Raw genomic sequence first — 21,468 nt, 5'->3', positions numbered from 1 at the left:
AGTATTTGTACATCCTTCCTACAATCCATTGTTGAGTAACTGCTATACAAAACCCAACCAATGTGCTACTATGATACAGGAATCAAAAATTTCTCCTTGTCCTAAAAGAGTGAAGGTCTGGCAGATGTGTACCTAGAGAAGATGGAAGGAACGCCCTTAAGGAGAGGAATGACTCAGACCACATGCAGAAGGTTCCCCATGGATGAGCCGAGGGCTGTAAAACCAAGGACAGCCTTCGATTTCATCAGCTCAGAGTCTTTGCTCCATGGAAGTACATAGAGTAGGAGATATTTTGAAAGAGGCAAAGACAGGTATCAATAAACCTTACAGAGGGTTCTGGGCTATCTCTCTAGCGACACATATGAATTTCTGCCTTTCCTAAGTCTACTAAAGGATGTGAGTGATAGTCCTTATTTGTATATTTCCACTTCTAGAAATTTGTGTCTGCAGTTAATGCTCAGCTTAAAGGTGTCTCTTACAGATTGAAGAACTGACTTACCATTTATTTTATTACTCATTTATTCATTTGCCTAATGTGAGTCATTTATCAATTTACTGCAAAGCATCACTCTCTGAAGAAGATATCTTCTCCTATTTAGAGAGGAGACTATGAGATCGTGAATAGTTACCTAATTTCAATGAGATTCCACCAGTGAGAGCCTAATGGAGGTTCTTGGTTTCTCTGATTATGCTTCTTCCACTTTATGTGCTGCTACTTAGACACAGACAGACAGACAGACACAGGGAATCCCAGGAAAAAGAGAGGCTTATGGATCTACTTCCCAGGTATCTAGCCCAAACAATCACATTCTGTGACTTTACGTAGGACACTAGATTCTAAAATCTTATTTGTTATTCCAGGTTTGCTTTCTCAACCCATTCTAGTTTTTTTTTTTAAATTATTTTCTATTAATTGACTTTAGGAAAGAGCCTCTATTAGTTCCTTATTTAAGTATTTATTGCTGCTGATGTTACTATATCACACGGTGGTATGAGTGATTAAGAGGAGAGGGGAGACTTTGGGGTTGCTGCAGTGGGTGGTGGAAGCTTAGAGGACCAAAGGAGAGCAAGCTGAAGTTTTGCAGCTAAAGATGAAGTTGTGTGGCTCTGGAATGTGTGTGTGTGGTGGGGAGGTGGGCCAGAGCAAACATCTTCTGAGAACATTCCTGAGCATGGTATGCTTTCATTTTTTCTTTTCTCCTAATGGAATCTTAAGCTATGTAACCCATTTTAAAATTGTTTAAAATGTAATTAATTTTAACTATGGTTAAAAAAAAAGATAACATTTGGGGCACCTGAGTGGCTCAGTCAGTTAAGCGGCTGCCTTCGGCTCGGGTCTTGATCCCAGGATCCTGGGATCGAGCCCCATATGGGCTCCCTGCTCAGTGGGAAGCCTGCTTTCCCCTCTCTAGCTCCCCTGTGCTTGTGTTCCCTCTCTCACTATCTCTCTGTCATAAATAAATAAAACTTAAAAAAAACCACGTTATTTAATATTAACAAACGATTGAATATGTCCAGGAAATCTTTGAACCTGCAGTAGTGAGTTCATGAGACAGAGAAAAGTTTGTGGAAAAATAAACACCTAAACTAATGATGCCAGAGATGCCAACATCATGCCCCCACTTGCTCTCTCTTTTCAGCTTTATTTTTAATCACTTAAGCTGGCATCTTCTGTGTGTTTGCTTCTACTGCTAGGAGAACTCAGCTTCACTTACTGAGGGACAGGAGAACCAAGGGGTGAAAGGGATGCTATGTTGGACCTGAGAAAGGGATAGGGAGTCATCAGGAGAAACGATGTTATCATGTCCACATAAGTGATGATAGCAGTACAGATGTTTAAATATAGATTTATTGAGCACTTACTATGTGTCAGGCCCTGACACAAAAGTGCTTTATATGCATTATTCATTAAAGCCTCACAAAACCTATTATAATTTCCATTTTACAGATTAAGTAACAAAAGCACAGACAGACTAAGCGTAACTAAGTCACTAAGACTTGGCATGACTAAGTCACACCTTTGTAAGTGATAAGGTCAGAACATGAACTCAGACAGTCAGACTAGGACCCAGGTTCTTTATGATGAGATGATGAATTTCTGTGGAGCCAATGGCAGAGGACTTTCCTGGTAGCCTGAGAATAAACAGCCAGAAACCCAGGCCATGCCCTTAAGCAAAAGAGCAGAAAAGAGTTTGCTAGAAAGTAAAGATGGATTAGAAAATGTATCAGGACATGTTGGGCATGTGGGTGGCTCATGGGTGGTTAAGCCCCTGCCTTTGGCTTAGGTCATGATCCCAGGGTCCTGGGATCCAGCCCCCATCAGGCTCCCTGCTCAGTGGGAACTCTGCTTCTCTCTCTCCCTCTGCTCCTTCCGACTCCCCACTTACGCTGTCTCTCTTCTCAAATAAATAAATACAAATACAAATACAAATCTTTATTTAAAAAATACAAATCTTTATTTAAAAAAAAACCTATCAGGAGGTCTATAAAGAAGATGGGAAATGGAGGCTTCTTATTCTCTGGTTTTCCGGAGAGGTCTAATTCCTTATTTTATTTAATAAATCATATTTCCTTTGATCTATTTCACGATATGAAAGTATATATAATACACATATAATAAATACATATGTAATATAGATTATATTAAGGCATTGCACATATATGTATATAATCTAGGCATCTATAATATGTTGAAGGTGATTGTATATTAAAATAAGAAAAATAATCACAATTTTGAGTTCACAAAATTGAGTACATAGATGACATTTGATGATGCCACTATCATACAAATGATGTGAGAGCCCCTGATCCCTGATACTTAGTGGTCTGCACTCACGTGTGTTGACAAAGCATGCCACACGTAGCATCTCATCCAGTCCTCACAACAATCCTACTATCTAATACTAACATCATCCTTATTTTTAAAAAGATTTTATTTATTTGAGAGAGAGAGAGAGTGAGAGAGCGCACAAGCAGGAGGAGGGGAAGAGGGAAGCAGACTCCCCGCTGAGTGAGGAACCCGACGTAGGACTCAATCCCAGGACCCTGAGATCATGACCTGAGCTTAAGTCAGATGCTTAACCCACTGAGCCACCCAAGCACCCTATCATTCCTATTTTATATGTGAATAAGGTCACCCTTCCTGTAGCTAGCTGGTATAGACAATTCAGAGGGAATCAAACACGAATATTCATTCTGGTTGTGGTATGTACTGATTAGGTTACTTAAAATGTCCTCTAAGGGTTTTATTTTTCTTTTCTTTGTTCCATAAGAAACCAAAGAGAAGAGGACAGAAGAAGGAAGAGGCACCTAGCATTGTTCTTGGTTCACATTCGGTGTTGAGTGCATGCTTGGTGATGATGTTCAATCAGGATTTCTGGGATGTTTAGCAATTCTTGGGAGCCTTTATCATAAAGTCTGCTAGACACTAAAATGTCTGAAATGTCTACAGAGATAGCAAGGTGCTTCTTGAAATAGTCGAGGGAGACTTTAAACTGAATTTCAACAAAGTCATTTCTCCCCCATCAAGTTCCTCCCGTTGTGTAATCTCGTAATGTTTTGACATTCTTACCTGTGATCTTACCAAAGGGCTGTATTTATAGCCTATTTTATAAATTCTTATGACTCACTCCATACAGTCTGTCATGAACTGGAACTTTAAAAAATGAGAAAAATATCTCCGCCTCTGTTAGAGCGATGAGTTTTAAATGACGCCCCAATGTTTTTTCTAGTTTTCTGCTATTTATAAACTGTTAAGAAAGGGGCCTTCTCTATCACCTTCCAAGTGGAAAGATTATTAAAGTTTTGTGTCATCCAAGATGGGGATTATGCTGAGTATGATGATGATGATGATAAACACGTCTCTAGCAATTTTAAAACATATCTTAGAGACTGATTTATGCTTTATTCTTAGTCGGCCACCATAGCTGACCAGTAAAAAAAATTGAGGTTCAGTGAATATATCCCCAAAATAGCAATACATAAATAACAGATAGGATGACTGTCTTCTCATTGTATCATCGGCTGAGAGCGGAGAGAGATCCTGTGTGTCCTCCTTTTTAAATAAAGCCATTAATCCCATCATGAGGGCCTACCTTCATGGCCTCATCTTACAGTAATTACTCCCAAAGACCTCATTTCCTAATACTATTATTAGGATTTTAACCCATGAATTATGTGGCTACACAAACATTCCACGCACAGCACCCTTCCTTCATTCTGTAAGAAACTAGAGAGAAGGACAGAAAAAAGAAGGGGCATCTAGCACTGTGCTTGGTCCCTGATAAATGGTCCCTGTTTCCATTCTATCCTGTTTTAGTGGATCTCACTACTTATGGGCCAATTTTTCTAAATATGCCTCCGGTTTCTTAAGACACTTACCTTATTGGCTTCAGCATTCCATAACCAAAACACAGATCTTGATGTATAAAGAGAATAGCAATAAATGTTGTGAAAAAAAAAATAATTATTGCGTTATCTTGATGCATAGTGTTTCTTAATGATATCTTATCTGAAAGAGTGTTCTCAAAAGAGGAACGACTAACCTGTGCATTTAAAATTGTTAATTTCGTAGACTCTAGTGTTGTAAAGCTGCTAAAATACCCATTCCAACTTTTAAAAATTATTTCCTAGAGAACCAGCAACCATCTTATTTCTATGGACAGAAACCAACAGGAATCCTCAATATGTACTTTCCTTAACATGAAAACAAAATATTCAGCAGCAACAATAACAACAGATACATGTTGTCTAGGCAAATAGGTGCTTAACAGAAACACACATTTCTTTGAACTGCCGTAAATAACATGCTGCCTAGCACCATCCTGCTTTGGGTTTAAGTTTATTGTTTTATGTGATATTTTGTGGCAACTGCTAATTATCATAAGATGTCCAATAAATGTGATGGATTGTCCAATTAACTCTTCATCAGCATCCGTTTTTGAAGATGCTACCTATTGAAACTGATGGCAGTTTATGACCTCCGTGTTGCATATGTAGCTAATTACTCCTTGGACAATAATTATTAAGTTTCTTGTGCCGCATTCAGTCATTTTATTTTACAAATTATGATGCCACCGAGTTTCTCAATCCATTTGACTTCACAACTATGGCTCTCCAAGGATTACTAAAGGTCTGCTGTGGAATATATGGATCACATAAACATTGAAGTAGATTACAGATGTGTCTGTTTTGTAGGTTTTCCATCGACCGGCACACTGACCTGGAGAGACAATTCAACATTAATGCAGATGATGGAAAGATAACGCTGGCCACACCACTTGACAGAGAATTAAGCGTATGGCACAACATAACAATCATTGCTACCGAAATTAGTAAGTGCCTGGGTTTAATTTCTTCCTTGTCGGACTGGGTTCAGTTTATGCCTAGGAATCACATGGTTGATGTGATCCCTGTTTCCATCAGATATTTTGGCATTGGAACTTATTTTATTGTTCCCAAGGAGTCTTTGAATCAATTATCTCCAAAAGAAATAACCTGCCCAGTGGTAAATGACCAAGGATCGCAATATATGTGGAAAGGAAGCATTCTTATATCCAAATACCCTTATCTCACATATCCATTATTCAGCCATTAAAGATAATGTTTTTCACATTAAAATAGGGGGAAAGATTGAGTATGAAAGGTTAGATTTAAAAAAAATAGAACTCAAGAATTCTGACTATAATTTCAGTAAATGGGCCAAACATAAATATTACATATAATACAGAAACTACTGTTCGTATATGTAGACCACATCCGTCCTATTCACATATGCAGACACAAAACATAGAAGGAAACTTCATACTGTCAGTACACATTATTTTGGATAGATAAAATTACAGATGATTTTTTGTTTCATTTTTAGAATTTAGTGTAGTTTACACAGTAACCAAGACTAAGACTGTAACTTGAGTATAATCGTTTTCATAAAATACAGGTGAAAAGGTAAGCTTTTTTTTTTTAAGAGGATTTTGCAGGATTGTTGAAGTAACATATGTTTGTCTTTCAATTTTCAGTGAGCACAGTTGCTTTGATTACACTAATGGGCACTACTATTGAGTCTCTAAACCAGTAGCTATGTGGTGGAATTTAGTGCTACACCATCTTTGAGAATTTGCCCTCTGCCTCACCAATTTTTTGTTATACAAACACATGCCAAAGGAACGTAATACTCATTTTATTTCCAAACAAAATAATTTTTTTTGTGTTATCTGATGTCCTTCTTTCTGTAAAGGACCTGATAAGAACTTTACAGTTGACACAGGTTCAAGGGAGACAGTCAATTCTGAAAGGAGTTGGGAATCTAAATAAGGAAATTAAAATCAACACTAAGAAGACTTCATGAGTATACATACAGTATAGAGGGGGTAGATGACATAATTGTCATGTGGGACATGTCATGTGGGACCTAAAATCTTCTCTATACTCTCTCTAAAATCTGCTCTGTGTTTTCACAGCTAGTGTAAGAACACAACAAACATCTCTGAGAAACGTGATTAATCTGTGTGTAAAACAAGAATAAGCCATGCCTTTAGGAAGGGCACAGCTTTTCCTTGTTCTGAGATATGGGGGAAATGTCCTCCATGGAGCCTTATTAAAAAACAAAACAACCAAATGAAAATGTATTAAAAAAGTGAAGATTTAAGATGAAGAGTATCTGTTTTTATATAGCAACTTTGAATGCAAGCAGAGAAAATGTAGCATTCAGGTTAATAAGAAACTTCAACCCTACCCAATGGATGGTTCTGGAGAGAGGATGAACTTTGGAAACTCTGGTGTTTTTCTGGTTTAGGAGTAGTATTCCCTTCCCCCGTGCGTTATTTTGGTCAGGTTTTCCCTCGTTAACAGCACGGGATAGAGCAAACAAACTATACTGCTTGGTAACTGGTTTATTAAAAAGGTTAACTCCAGACAGGTAAAGACATGAAGTTTTTATAATTTACAACGTTGAAGCCACATTATTGCCTTAAGCCTCTGAGAAAAACTGTATACATTTAGATTGCTTTAGGGCTTTATAAAAATGCTCTAAAGGATCAGAGCTTTCTTTAAAGTACGTAGGCAGTAATTACTTTTTAAAGAACCTCCTCATACTGAATACAGCCTAGTTGAGTTATCCTTAATCCGCGATACTTTTTTTTTATGAGATGGATGCCTTTACTTAATATTCATCAAGGAGGTCCTAATTATAAGGATCTATGGTACTCCATTCTAAGGAATAAAAATAAATGAATGCGCAGAGCAGGTGGTTAAGAAACATCTCAGGGACAATACAGAAACAAAAGACTCGTTTGTAAGGAATCACAGACAAGTAAGGAGGCAGACACAAAAGCAGATGCTCCAAGGTAATGAGCTGTTAATTCTGGGGTGACAGGGTACCAACCCAAGTCTGTGGAGACATTCATTTGCTCATTCACTCAATAATTATTTATTGAGTCTATACTACTTGCCAAGCACTCTTCCAGTGACTGGGGATATAGCAGTGAGCAAAAGAGACAAATCCCCGTTCCTCTTGGAGTTTTCCTTCTTGGGGCTCCTGGAAGCACCTGCGTATGAAAGGGTAAGTTGAAATCTGCTAGATATCCATAAAGAAAGACAGAGGGGTTAGGAAGAAGGTGATGCGCGTTGGGAAATCCAGGCAGTTCCGTGTTGATGGTATGGAAAAGTACGGTGATAGAAAGCCTCCTATGAATGCAGGATTTTATTTATTTATTTATTTATTTATTTATAAATATTTTATTTATTTATTTGACAGAGATCACAAGTAAGCAGAGAGGCAGGTAGAGAGAGAGGAGGAAGCAGGCGCCCAGCTGAGCAGAGAGGCTGATGTGGGGCTTAATCCCAGGACCCTGAGATAATGATCCAAGCTGAAGGCAGAGGCTTAACCCACTGAGCCACCCAGGCGCCCCGCAGGATTATATTTAAAAATGAATCATGATACACATGAAAAAAAATAAGCCTTTATATGTACCCATAAAATAATTAGGTAAGATCATTTTTAAAGTGGTAGAGATTATTATTATTAATGAATACAGTGTAATCAAATTATAAAAATATATCAAAACTTAGACCAGATGAAATTTTCTTCGTGACTTGAGATAAATCACTCAAATATGTCCCAGATTAAGCTTTACAGTTGGTTCTATGTAGACAATAAATACAGAATGGCTCTGCCCGCATAAAGACTATTGGCTTGTCTATGAACATTTTATTTTATTTATTTATTTTTTAAGTCTTTATTTATTTATTTGACAGGGACAGATCACAGGCAGAGAGGCAGGCAGAGAGAGAGGGAGAAGCAGGTTCCCCGCTGAGCAGAGAGCTCGATGTGGGGCTCGATCCCAGGACCCTGGGATCATGACCTGAGCCGAAGGCAGAGGCTTAACCCACTGAGCCACCCAGGTGCCCTTGGAACTGTAAACTTAGATATCAGTCTGTTCTTCTTGGGATGTTAGCCTGTAACCTTCTTAGTACCAGCAAGAAAGAAAGTATATAAAAGAACTTGAAATTTTAGCTGTACAATACCAGCTGAGGTGGGCATAAATTTAGGAACTTTAAAAGTACAATTAAGCCATTTTTCCCCCTAAATCATAAAAGGAAGTAGAACTAATAAGATCACAGAGAACGTAAGAAAAATTGAAATTCCATGAAAATGGCTGAGAATCGTGTTTGACTTGGTGTTATTATTTAGCCCATCGTGTAATGTTTATCTTCCAAAGCCACACACCATGTCTTGGGGAAAAAAAAAATATTAAAGGGAGATTTATTGTGTTTGGACGAGTTGAAGATTTAAGCCGCCCAGGACAACAGAACCCTATAGGGGTTCTAATAAAGATAAAGAAATACACATTCCAGAGAGTACAATTTAAAATTGTACTCTCTGGAATGCCATCTCATCAGCAAAGATTTAAACGAATGAAATAAAGCTTAAAAAAAAAATAAAAAGGATCTTAGGGACGTCCATCTGTCATCTCTTAATGAGAACGGAGATGTCGGCCTTCATCCTCCTGTGTCAGATTCCCTGAACCAAAGGCGGAGAGGCTTCACTGTGTGTATTACACACGTATTGCGGCGGTCATAGATCGAGCTTGCCATCACGATCAACAGGCTCATCTCATTACATGAGCTGGCAGTTAGCTCGCTGTCCCTGTGCTAACCAGAGATTAGGCTTGTAGAGCGAGTCTCCGCTAGGAACAATCCCATTGTCTGCAACTTCAGTGCGCATCTGCTTCTGTTTACGGCGGAGGTGAAGGGTTAAGGTAGGTTCCGCTGACAGTTAAACACTGAAAAAGTATTGTGTAAGCCCTACGATGCACCAAATTCTCCCAACACTCTGAGAAATTAGGTACTATTAATATAATTGACCCCTGAACAACACAGGTTTGTTCTGCATGGGTCCACTTAGTGGCAGAATTTTTTTTTTTCAGTAAATATGTTTACCATACCATAAATATATTTTCTGTTCCTTCTGATTTTCTTAATAATATTTTCTTTTCTCTAGCTTGCTTTATGATAGGACTGTGGTATATAATACATATAACATACAGAATGCCTGTTAAAAAACTACTGATGTCATCAGTAAAACTTCTGGTCAGCAGTAGACTATTAATAGTTAAGCTTTTGGTCAGTCAAAAGTTATGCATAGATTTTCAACTGTGCAGAGTCAGGGGGATCGTGGGTGCCCCTAACTACCCCCCACATTGTTTAAGAGTCAACCATATGCCTTTTTCAGACAAGAAAACATAACACAACACAGCTAAATAACTTGGCCAAGATTTCACAGAGAGCAAGGGCTGGTCGAGGGGGCAAGTTGGGTAGGCGTGCCATTGACCTGCTGATGACATTGTTCTCTTCCATGGAAGAAACCTCCCTTATAGCCCTTTCCTTTCAAACTCCTGCTTAAATTGGGCCTCCTGGACTGCCACATCATTTGCTGAAGCAAGTGGATGAAGTTGTTCCTTTGCACAAAGCAGAAGGCTGGTTGCCCGGACAGGGGCGTGGGGGGGTGGCGGGGCGGGAAGAACAGATACGCACCAACCACATCAGTCCCTGCTGTTCTAGCGTCTCTAAGCAAGGGTAGGAGGATAGCCTCCTGCCCAAAGCAGAGTTCAGACTGGGAATCTGTAACTATTTTAGAGATCAGGAAAATGAGGAACAGAGAATAGAGGACACACAGTAGTGCATTTTAGGGGACAGCAGTTTTAGGTGAAGATCACAGAGAACGTGTCTTACGCAGCTGACCTGGATCACCTCCAAGGAAGAGCCCTGGCATCAGGCCAAGACCTGCTGCATCAGAAACTCAAGGTGGAAGCTCAGGAACCCACTTTTCCTGAGCTCTCCCACATCCTCTCCACCCCCACCAGGTCCCCCATCAGAAGTTCCTAAATATCTAACAATGCCTTGAAGGAAGACAGAAAAAGCGACGGTTCTGTTGTTAGCTTTTGTCTTTATTTGCTGTCCTTCCTGTGGTTATTAGGTGGCATCTCCCTGGGCTGTGATGTGGCTTCAGGTCCGTCAGATGATGCATAGGTTTCCTCTAGGTTGAACAGGGTGCTAAGACCTACCTACCAGAGCAGCGTGATTAGCAACACAGCTGTGGGGGACATAAAGGACACTGGGGAACCATGGGGAAATCCACTTGCTTTGAATAGTCTTTGCAGGGGTTTTTCAGAGGCATTGAATGCCAATTTTAGAGCAGAGAAGCTGGGATGTGAGGTGGTACGGGTGGAAACCGCTGACCCTGTGTGCTTGGGAGCCGGCTGCTGGCACAGACAGAAAGCACTACTATTGGCTACCTGAAGGTATTTTAAAGCAGGAAGCATATAATTGCCCATTAAATTAATCTCTTAGAGTTAGTGGTAATGCATTGCTCTGGCCCACTACGGTGGGCTGCACACAATATTGCAAATGAAGCTTTTCACTAATGATGACTAAATCTCCCCGGGAAAACACTAGTTTGATAGCACTTAAGAAATGTTGGTTTGGTTTTTGTTTTGTTTTTTTTTTCCCCTGGCATAAGGCCCAGTTGCCAGAGTAATTGCTTTGTCCAACCCAGGATACTTAGGAAAAATATATCTGTATAGCTCATTGTTCAGAGAAATCTTGTGTCCTGGAGTTGGCCATGTCTGTTGGCCATATGACCTCTGGCAAATTATTTCTCCTCATTCTCTCTCAGTTTTTGCATCTGTGGAATGGGAATCAAAATTATTCTGTAAAATCTTGGGTGTAGTGAGAATTGAATTGAAAGTAATGGTACCAAACCTATTAGCTCAAAACGCATCTATAACCTCTAGAAACTGATAAATTATTATTATTAATGCAGCCCTAATCCTTAATTTAAATATATATTATTTGGTTTATATTGTATGTTACTCCACCTCCTCTTACAACAACAAAATTGGTAATTGCAGTCTGTGGGTCTTTGCTGGGGAAGCTAAACATCTTCATTGCACTGACGAATAGGATAGGTTTGTTCACTGCCCTTCCTTTTGTCCTTGGTTCAGGACAGTAGACCGCCTGCTGGCTAAGGAAAGGCCCTCACGATGAAGCAGGCACATTTTTGGAGAGCCTGCTTGGACTAAAGACTTCAAATTTTGTATCAAGATCGTTTGCAAAATACTTAATCTCTTTCTCTATTGCCTGTGGCATAATAGAGGCTAGAGTTTCATTAGGATCAATGCTGTTCCCTAGTGTAGGATGGAACAGAAGCAGATGAAGGGACACCAGATTACTCTCATAGAAGGGAAAGGGACCTGGAAGCCTGGGGTGGACAGTGAAATTCAGGTGTCGGGTGGCTAAGGGTCTCCCCAATAACAGGCCATAGCGATAGGACTGAGAATGTAGTCCGTCGTCTCAGACAAGCACACAAGTGCCATAAGGTGGAGATCGGTATTGTTAACAGCAAGGTGATAGTGAAGGGATGTGGAAAATAAAATATGTGAAGGTCAAGGGGAAGCTATAGGTTCCTGGAAAAGGGGTCAGCATCCAGTTCCCAGTTCTCCAGAGGGAAGGATTGGAATCAGTGTCATTCTGCACTCCAGGAAGTGCTGAGGTGTGCCGGATGAGTATCGATCATTGTGGGGACCCGCACCAGTTTTATCACATCCTACACAGCCACTCCAGTTCTTCGAGTACTGACTTGGGAATTTCCCCCCAATTCCACTGTGTTCTGCAGCCATTCTATCGGTATCTTCCCGCAAGTTCTCCATTGTTTTCATCTCTCCCCATCTGTTGCTCTGATCTACTTTAGAAAAGCATGCCTATTGAGACTGGAGATGCGGATTTTAACCAGGAACTTCTTTAGGATGTCACTGGGACTAAGAGCCCCTTAGTCCTGACGTAGAAAAAGACAGGAAGTGAGAGGTTTCTGTCCCTGTCTTGTCCTGGTCTCATTATAAACCACCCACCCCAGAGCCTCAACAGTAATTGCAGACGAAGGACAGAAAGGAGGTAAGCAGCACACTGGCCACTCAGTGCTGCTCTGAGGGTAGCAGATAAGGTGGGGAGGGGGATGCGGAAGGCCCTGGATACAGATATATACATGGATTTTAGAGATCAGATAGTAGTAGATTGATTAATCTTCAGGCTTTGGTTTCTCTGGGGACAGAGGAGTTACAGGGACTCGGGGGGAAAGTGTAGTTAGTTATCAGTCTGGAAGTCAAAGAGAACAAGGGAGAATTTTAGTGACCAGGCTTGTAAGCCCCGCCTCTGTGATGGAATCATTACTTTTGTCACTTAACCCTGTGGGCAAGGTACTTACCTTCTCTCTTTGGTTCAGTTTCCCTGTGTGTAAAATGGAGAACGCCTTGGTGTACCCTCAGACGTATACGATGGCGAGTAAGTATATTTAAGTGGTGACATTGTGCTGAACAGTGTAAAATTGTTAATGGACACAGGACCGGTTCTGAGTTCAGGTTCAGCTGCCTGCTGGTTTAAAGGCAGACATGAGAGGGGTGCCTCGGCGGCTCAGTTGGCTAAGCATCTGACTTGATTTTGGCTCAGGTCATGATCTCAGGGTCGTGAGATCAAGTCCTGTGTTGGGCTCCATGCTGCGCGTGATGTCTGCTTGACATTCTCTCTCCCTTTGGCTTGTGTGCGTGCATGCTCTCTCTCTCTCTCTCTTTCTCAAATAAACAAATAAATATTTAAAAATAAAGGCAAAGGTGGGAAGATGGTAGGGTAACGTTCTGAAGAACATCATCCCAGTCCAGGTGAAGCAGGAGGGTGTTTTTTGTTGTTGTTGTTGTTGTTTCTTTAAAGATTATATTTATTTGAGTCAACACAAGAGAGAGCATGAGAGAGAGCACAGAAGTAGAGGGGAGGGTCAGAGGGAGAGGGACAAGCAGACTCCCTGCTGAGCAGGGAGCCCAGCACAGACTGGATCCCAGGACCTTGGGATCATGACCTGAGCTGAAGTCCGATGCTTAACCCACTAAGCCACCCAGGTACCCCAAAGCGGGAGGGTTTTTATTTTATTTTATTTTTTTATTTTACTTTTTAAGATTTTGTTTATTTGAGAGAGAGAGAGAGAGAGAGGTGGGGGGAGGGGAGGAAGGGGAGGGGGATATTCTGTCCATTCCACACTGAGGGCAGAGCCAACCTGGGGCTCAGTCTCACCATCCTGAGATCATGACTTGAGCCCTAAACCAAGAGTCTTTGAAGCAAATGAGCCACCCAGGTGGCCCTGAAGCAGGGTTTTTTGGTTTTTTTTTAAGGGGAAGCCACGGGATATTGTAGGGGCAGCCCCGTGCAGAAGCTCGTGCTCAGCGGTTAATCCTTTGTTCTTGCAAGGCTTCCAGATTCTGCCACTCTACCGGTAATCAAGGCTCCCAGGTGTTTCTCAGTAAAGAACACCCCTGCATCGCGAGATACGCATGCTGTTAAGGCAGTCCAGACTCCTCCCTCTGCACCAGCACTGAGAATTCCAGGGTGTGTGGAGTAGGCCAATCTGTGGTTGCTGTTTTCATGTGCTGTCAGGCTTTCTTGTCTGGGAGGTCCGGTCCTCTGTTCGTCACCGCCAGTCGTCTGCACGATCTCAAGGGAAGCAGGTTAGTTCTGCCAGGAACTATGGTGTGTAGGGCAGCAAGCAAGGAGTTAATAATCCTGAAGCAAGTTCACCTTTAAGACTGGTTGTTGTGCTGTGGTGTTGATAATAATGGCAATTCAATATTGATTAGTTTAACAGTCAAGTAAACATCACTTTTATCATATTGTATGATTAAAGAGGAGGTACCCAAAAGGGCCTTGTCATCAGCAGAACCACCTAACTTCGTTCCAAGGATCTACCAAATTGTGAGTTTGTTCCCGAAGTTTCATCTTGAAATTATTTGGGGGAATGTAATTTTCTACATGATACATCCTGGGTAGAAGTGTCCTTCCTCGGTCAGCCCTAAGCATCCTGGCCAGGCTCTCAACTTGAAAAGTTCCCTAAGGTCATGGGCACTGCTCGCACTACTTTCACAGCAAGTAGTAGTGGTTATTTGAAGTTTTTGTGATACTGTGTTTGTGTTATTTGAAGTTTGTTGTAAGAGTTAAAGAGAATAATACAGATAAAGGGTGTCAGACAGAGCCCAGCACATAGTAAGTAAGTAATCAGTAGCGCTGTCTTCCCTCTCTTGGGTTTTCCCCTTTCCTATCCCTTCTCTGACCTCCTCCAGATTAACCTCAGGCTAAACCTGGTGCTTACCAGTTCTCACATCCCTTGTCATCTCCTTTGTCGGACAGCTAAACATTCTGTTGGTCACTCAATCCGGCCCCCTCCATTTTTCCCAGCCACTTGGGCTTAGGGAGAAAGGAGACCAAAGTGGTCATAGGAACACGGTGACTAGTATTGGTTTCCCTTTGTGGCATAATAAACCGTGTCTAAACTTAGCGGCTTAAAATAGTAAGCATGCAGTTCTTCTGGTTTGAATTGGCTTTGCTAATCTTTCTGGTGGCTTGTTGGGGGAGGCCTTACCTGTGTCAAGCAGGCTGGTTAAACCAGGTGCCGCAGGGGGCCCAGCTGTTCTCTGTTCCATGTGTCTCTCATCCTCTGCTGGGCTAGCTCAGCTTCTCTGCCAGAGTGCTCAGTGTGCAAGGCACAGCAGAAGAGCAGAAGACTGGTGAAGAAGCACTTCTCAAGTCTCTATTTGCATCACATTTGCAGTTGCCTCACTGGCCAAAACATGTCTATAACCAAGAAAAGAGGTTATTTTCTTTGGTTATTTGGGGTGGGGGCACCTGGGGGGCTCAGTTGGTGAAGCGTCTGATTTTGGCTGAGGTCATGATCCCAGAGTTGTGGAACTGAGCTTGTCCTGGGTATGGAGCCTGCTTAAGATTCTCTCTCTCTCCTTCTTGCTCTGCAAACCCCTGCCCCCCGCCACTAAATAAATTTTTTAAAAACTTGTGTTTAAGAAAAAGAGGTTCAAGGAGTGGAGGAACAATAACCACCTCCTAAGAGGAGGAGTTGAAAATATGGCCATTTTTTCCCTCTCTCTTTTTAAAATGTAATTCATGCCAGGATGTTGAATCTCCATATATGCGACCGAGAAGTGATCATGATTTCTAGCCTGTGCATAGACTCCCCTCTCTTTCTTCCAGAATCCTCAGTATACTACACAGGAGTCCAAATTCTTTGCTCCGAAGCCCTACCTATCTAGGAGAAAGGATTCGACATAGTATCTCTGGTAGCCATCAACTGGTTAACTGTGGGTTTGTTTGGTTTGGGTTTTGGTTTTGGTTTTGGTTTTTTTAGAATTTGAACAGTAAACCTATTGGTGCTCTTACAGTGCTAACAAGAGCTTCTATGTAAGTGTTAATAAGCATTAACTGTTACTGTTACTACCTCCTGATAACCAAACTGAGTCAGGTTTCTTTGTTGTTACGTTCTCACAGATCCATGCTCTTTTCCTTCAAATGACAGGGTAAGCTTATACATGACCACTTGCTTGCATATGGCTTTGAGAACACCTTCTGAAAGGAGAAATAAGTGAAGTCCTTGTTCCCATGAAACAATTTATTACTGCTTTATTATTGGTCACTGTTTTATTCTGGGAGCCTAACCTAGTACTTGGTGCTCCCAATAAATATTTGTTAAATTCATGAATGAGTAAAGGAAATGAGGTATTAATACCACTGGAGAGTATCCTGATGAGTTCTGACTCTAAATGCATACTATTAATTGAGGCGTGAAAAGGATCTTTGCTTTAATATATACCACTCAGCTCTGTGTTAAAAGTCGCAGGCAGACAGGGGAGCCTGGGTGGCTCAGTGGGTTAAAGCCTCTGCCTTCGGCTCAGGTCATGATCCCGGAGTCCTGGGATTGAGCCCCACATCGGGCTCTCTGCTGAGCAGGGAGCCTGCTTCCTCCTCTCTCTCTCTCTCTCTCTCTCTCTCTCTCTGCCTGCCTCTCTGCCTACTTGTGATCTCTGTCAAATAAATAAAATCTTTTAAAAAAAAAAGTCTCAGGCAGACAGACATACATGCACTATGGCTTTCTGGATTTTCTGAAGTTCTGCTTTCCTCAGTGACTGAAGCTGAGACATAAAGGTCAAGAAGAATTGTGCTCTCCTTATATGAAAACTGTGGGCCATTGACTGTGTTCAGAGGGATGCATTCCCATAGAATATTAATTAATCTTAGGAGTCAGAAACCATGAGAAAGGTGCTGGCAGAGGGGAGCCCCAAGTCCCCTCTCATTCCCCAAGGAGCCAGGCTTCTAAGAAACTTTATTTCTCTTTCCTTCTGAGCCTTAAGGCAAGCCCTGAATAATGCCAGCCTACACTTCATTACCCAGCAAGCCTGTTTATCACTTAATCTGATCTGTATTGAACAACTGGAAGCGGGTTACAAAGCAGCAAAGCCAAGAATGAAAATGCAGCGTATTTTCTGATTACAGGAATCCCTAATCCAAAGCTTAGAAACTGGGTCTAAAAATAGGCACCGGTTCTGTCTTTATACACCCTCACCCACCTCGTATTTCGGTGCCAGGTCGGGTGACCCTTGAGCCAGATGGTAGACATTAAAGCTATGGCCCCTTGCTTCCATCTCATTATGGGTGGCAAGGCATTGGTTACACCCTACCCTTACTTAACGCTGGTGATACTTTCTGGTTCCTGGAGTCTCTGTGATACAAGGGTCCACCTCCCCTGTGACCCAAGGCCAGAGGTTCTGCTGTTTTGCGCTAGGATGTGTTGCATCTGCTCCTTTTATGACTGCCCATTTTATCTACCCACAAACTCTAATCACCAAAAACCAACAAAAACTAACATCCTTTTAGCACCAGATTTGGGTCGGGCATTGAGTTGAGTGGTTCACAAGCACTGTTTTGTTGGAGCCCTACTGAACCCCATCGAAGAATGGAGAGGAAGTCCTCTGAGTTGTGCAATGATCACTCCATGCCTACATAGCTAGAATTCAGAGAGTCTTGCCAAACATAAGGCTTTCATATTCTCCTATGTATGACTTTTCGTAAAGTTTCAAAAATGAAGAAATACCCAAACAGCTAGGGTTCAGCTTATTTCAGCAAGTACTCCTCGTGCACCTACCGTGTTAAGAATTGGGCACTTGGAACACAGTAAGACATGACTCCTTTCTCTTTGAGCCTTAATAGTGCGTCCCTAAAGTGAAGAGCTTTTCTCTCAAGCATGCATTTGAAACTCGAATGTATCATTTCCTGAAAAGCGTGTAACTGGGAGCAGGGTGAGACTTCTCCATTGGGCAGGGAAGACCATGTTCTCCGGGAGGGTTCCTTGCAGAAGGTATATTTTCATCAGGATCATGAGTAACCATAGGCTTTTTGTCAGCCTTCACAAATAAAGTACATCTTGATCAAGCAGAGGAGAGTTGAGAATATCTTCTGGTGATGAGAGAAATCAAGAGGGAGAAGAAGATACTGTTGGAAATTAAGTGAAGCAAATTATGGTTGGCTTCTGATGACAGAGCAAGGAGATTATCTGACTCTGTTTCCGAGGGGCCCATCATACACATTATAATACCAAAATAAGGAAAACCTAGGGCACAGAATACAAAAATTCAGATTTAGGAGAATAGGTTATTGGAATGGAGAGTCTAAGATGTGGAGAGTGGAGGGGGCAGAATATGGCTAGGATGCTGGTTTTTGTTTTTAATACCAGTGCAGTTCACATACAGTGTTACATTTAGTCTCAGTGATTCACACGTCAGTGATTCACGCTTCCATACATTCCTCAGTGCTCATCAAGATCTGTATACTGTTTAATTCCCTTCATCTATTTCACCCATCCCCCCCCCCCCGCCCCTGCCCAAGGCACCTCTCCTCTGGTAACCATCAGTTTGTTCTCTGTAATGAAGACTCTGTTTTTTGGTTTGTCTCCCCCCTCCCCACTTTGTTCGTTTGTTTCTTAAATCTGACATGGGAGTGAAATCACCTAGTATTTTCTTCCTTTGGCCCATTTCACTTAGCATTATACTCTTTAGATCCCTGCCTGTCGTGGCAAATGGCAAGATTTCATTCTTTTATTATAACAGATGCATACTCCATTGTACATATGTGCCACACCTTCTTTGTCCATTCATTTAGTGACAGACACTTGGGCTGCTTCCACAACTTGCGTATTGGAAATAACAATGCAGTAAACATAGGGTCGCATGTATGTTTGTGAATCATTGTTTTTGTTTTCATCGGGTAAAATACCAGCTCGTGGAATGACTGGATCCGACGGTAGTTCCGTTTTTTGACTGCCATACTCTTTTCCACAGTGGCTTGCACTGGCTTACATTCCCTCCAACAAAAGACGGGTATTCCTTTTATCCATCCTTGCAATGTTTGTTGGGTGTTTCTTTCTTTCTTTCTTTTTTTAATTTTAGCCATTCTCACAGGTGTGAGGTGAGAGTGTGGCCTTGATTTGCATCTCTCTGACAATGAGTGATGTTGAACATCTTTTCATGTGTCTATAGAACATTTGTATGTCTTCATAGGAGAAAATATCTGTTCATGTCCTCTGCCCCCCTTTTTTAAAATGAATTATTTGGTTTTTTTTTTTTTTTAGTATGTTGATTAGTATCCATCCTTTATGTATTTTGGTACTAACACTTTATCAGATATGTCATTTGCAAATATCTTCTCCCATTCCATTGGCTGTCTTTTAGTTTTCCTGGTTTTCTCCTCCACTGTGCCAAAGCTTTTTTTTTTTTTTTTTTTTTTTAAATGTAGTCCCAGTAGTTTTTTAAACTTTTTTTTTTTTTTTTTTTTTTTTAAGTTTTTTTTAACAGACGGAGATCACAAGCAGGCAGAGAAGCAGTCAGAGAGAGAGGAGGAAGCAGGCTCCCTGCTGAGCAGAGAGCCCGATGTGGGCCTTGATCCCAGAACCCTAGGATCATGACCTGAGCAGAAGGCAGAGGCTTTAACCCACTGAGCCACCCAGGAGCCCCAAGTAGTCCCAGTAGTTTTTTACTTTAGCTTCCTTTGCCTCGGGTGACATATCTAGAAAAATATCGCTACAGCTGATGTCAGACCAATTACTGCCTGTGTTCTCTTCAGGGATTTTTAGGATTTCAGGTCTCACATTTAGGTCCTTAATCCATTTGGAGTTTCTTTTTGCGTATGGTTTAAGAAAGTGGTCTAGTTTCATTCTTTTGCATGTTGCTGTCCAGTTTTTTCAACATCATTTGATGAAGAGACTATCATTTTCCCATTGTGTATTCTTTCTTCTTTTGTGGAAGATGAACTGCCTGAGGTTTCGTGGTGGGTTTTTTTGGTTTTGGGGTTTTTTTCCTGGGCTCACTGTTCAGTTCCCTTGATCTGTGTGTCTGTTTTGGTGCCCTGCCATGGTGTTTTGATTGCTAGAGCTTTGTAGTGTAGCTTGTAATCTAGGACTTAGACACCTCCAGTTTTGTTCTTTTTTAAGACGGCTTTGGCTGTCTGGGGTCTTGGGTTCCCTACAAACTTTAGGATTATTTGTTCTCATTCTGTGAAAAATGCTGTTGCTATTTTTGATAGGGAATGGATTAAATATGTAGATTGCTTTGGGTAGTATGGATATTTTAACAATATTTATTGTTCCAATCCGTGAACATGGATATCTTTCCATTTGTGTCAGTTTCTTTCTTTAGTGTTTTCTGTTTTAAGAGTTCTGGTTTTTCACCTCCTTGGTTAAGCTTATTCATAGGTATTTTATTTTTTGTAACTGGGACTGTTAATTTCTCTTACTGCTACTTCATTATTAGTATATAGAAATGTAATAGACTTCTGTATATTGATTTTTGTATCCTGTAACATTAGTGAATTTATCAATTCTAATGATTTTGGGTGGCATCTTTAAGGATTTTCTATCTATGGTTTCATGTCTACTGCAAAGAGTGGAAGTCTTACCTTCTTACCAATTTGGAGTCCTTCTCTTTTTGTTTGATTACTACAGCTAGGACTTCAGTACCATGTTGAATAAAAGTGTTGCAAGGGGAAATCCTTAGATTATTGGTGATATTAGGGGAAAAGTTATCAGGTTTTTGTTGCTGTTCTTATATATCATTGAGTATGATGTTACACTCAATGGTGGGTTTTTCATATATGGTCTTTATCATGTTAAGGTATGTTCCCTCCAAATCCACTATGTTGAGGGTTTTCATCACGAATAGGTATAATTTGTCAAGTGTTTTTTTCTGCATCTATTGAAATGATCATATGGTTGTATTTTTTTCTCTAACTATTATGATGTACTGTGTTTATTGACTTTCAAATATTGATCCGCCCTTGCATCCCAGGGAAAAATCCCACTTGATTGTGGTAAGTGATTTTTTTTTTTTATTGCATTGTTGGATACAGTTTAATATTTTGTTGAGGGTTTTGCATCCATGTTCATCAGAGGTAGTGGCTTGCAGTTCTCTTTTATTGTATTATCTACCTGGTTTTGGTATCAGGGTAATGTTGGCCTCAGAGAATTAATTTGGGAATCTTGCTTCTTCTGGTTTTTTTGTTTGTTTGTTTTGGTTTTGGTTTTTTCTTTCTCTCTCTCTCATATTTTTTTTTTTTTTTTTGCATAGTTTAAGATTAGGTAGTATCTCTTCTTTAAATATTTGGTAGAATTTACCTGTGAAGCCTTCTGATCCTGAACTTGTGTTTGTTGGGAGTTTGTGATTATTGACTAAATTTCATTGGTGGTAATAGGTCATCTTTCATTCATTATTTATTACTGTTATGGAATATGATAGGTATTGGTTATTTCTATTTCTTCATTTCAGATTTCTTTTGAGTCCCCCCACCTTTTTTTTTTAATGAGTCTAAATATATATAATTCTTTTTCATCTTTTTAAAGAAGCAGTTGCTGGATTCAAGATTTTTTTGTTTCTTTTTGGTTATTTCTGCTCTCATCTTTATTATTTCCTTTGTTATGTTGGTTTTTGAGTTTTAGTCCTCTTTTTCTAGCTCCTTCAGGTATAAGGTTATGTTATTTGAGAGTTTTCTTCTTGAGGTTGGCCTGCATTGCTATAAACTTCCCTCTTAAATCAGCTTTGGCTG

General features: G+C 40.7%; 1 protein-coding gene across 3 annotated transcripts in view; it reads left to right on the top strand.

Annotated features, from left to right (window-relative positions):
* The window catches only part of CDH8 (cadherin 8), a 397,301-nt gene that overhangs the window by 237,687 nt on the left and 138,146 nt on the right, over positions 1-21,468 (top strand). For 2 of the 3 annotated variants that reach the window (XM_032325835.1, XM_032325833.1), the window contains exon 8: positions 5,197-5,333. In XM_032325835.1, the coding sequence (XP_032181726.1) occupies positions 5,197-5,333 (137 nt within the window). Of the gene's footprint in view, positions 1-5,196; positions 5,334-21,468 lie in introns of those variants that run through there. The other variant, XM_032325836.1, reaches the window with a different exon arrangement.

The sequence above is a fragment of the Mustela erminea genome, chromosome 19, assembly GCF_009829155.1.
Source record: "Mustela erminea isolate mMusErm1 chromosome 19, mMusErm1.Pri, whole genome shotgun sequence".
NCBI classification, from domain to species: Eukaryota; Metazoa; Chordata; class Mammalia; order Carnivora; family Mustelidae; genus Mustela; species Mustela erminea.
This window is presented reverse-complemented; position numbering and strand designations above follow the sequence as displayed.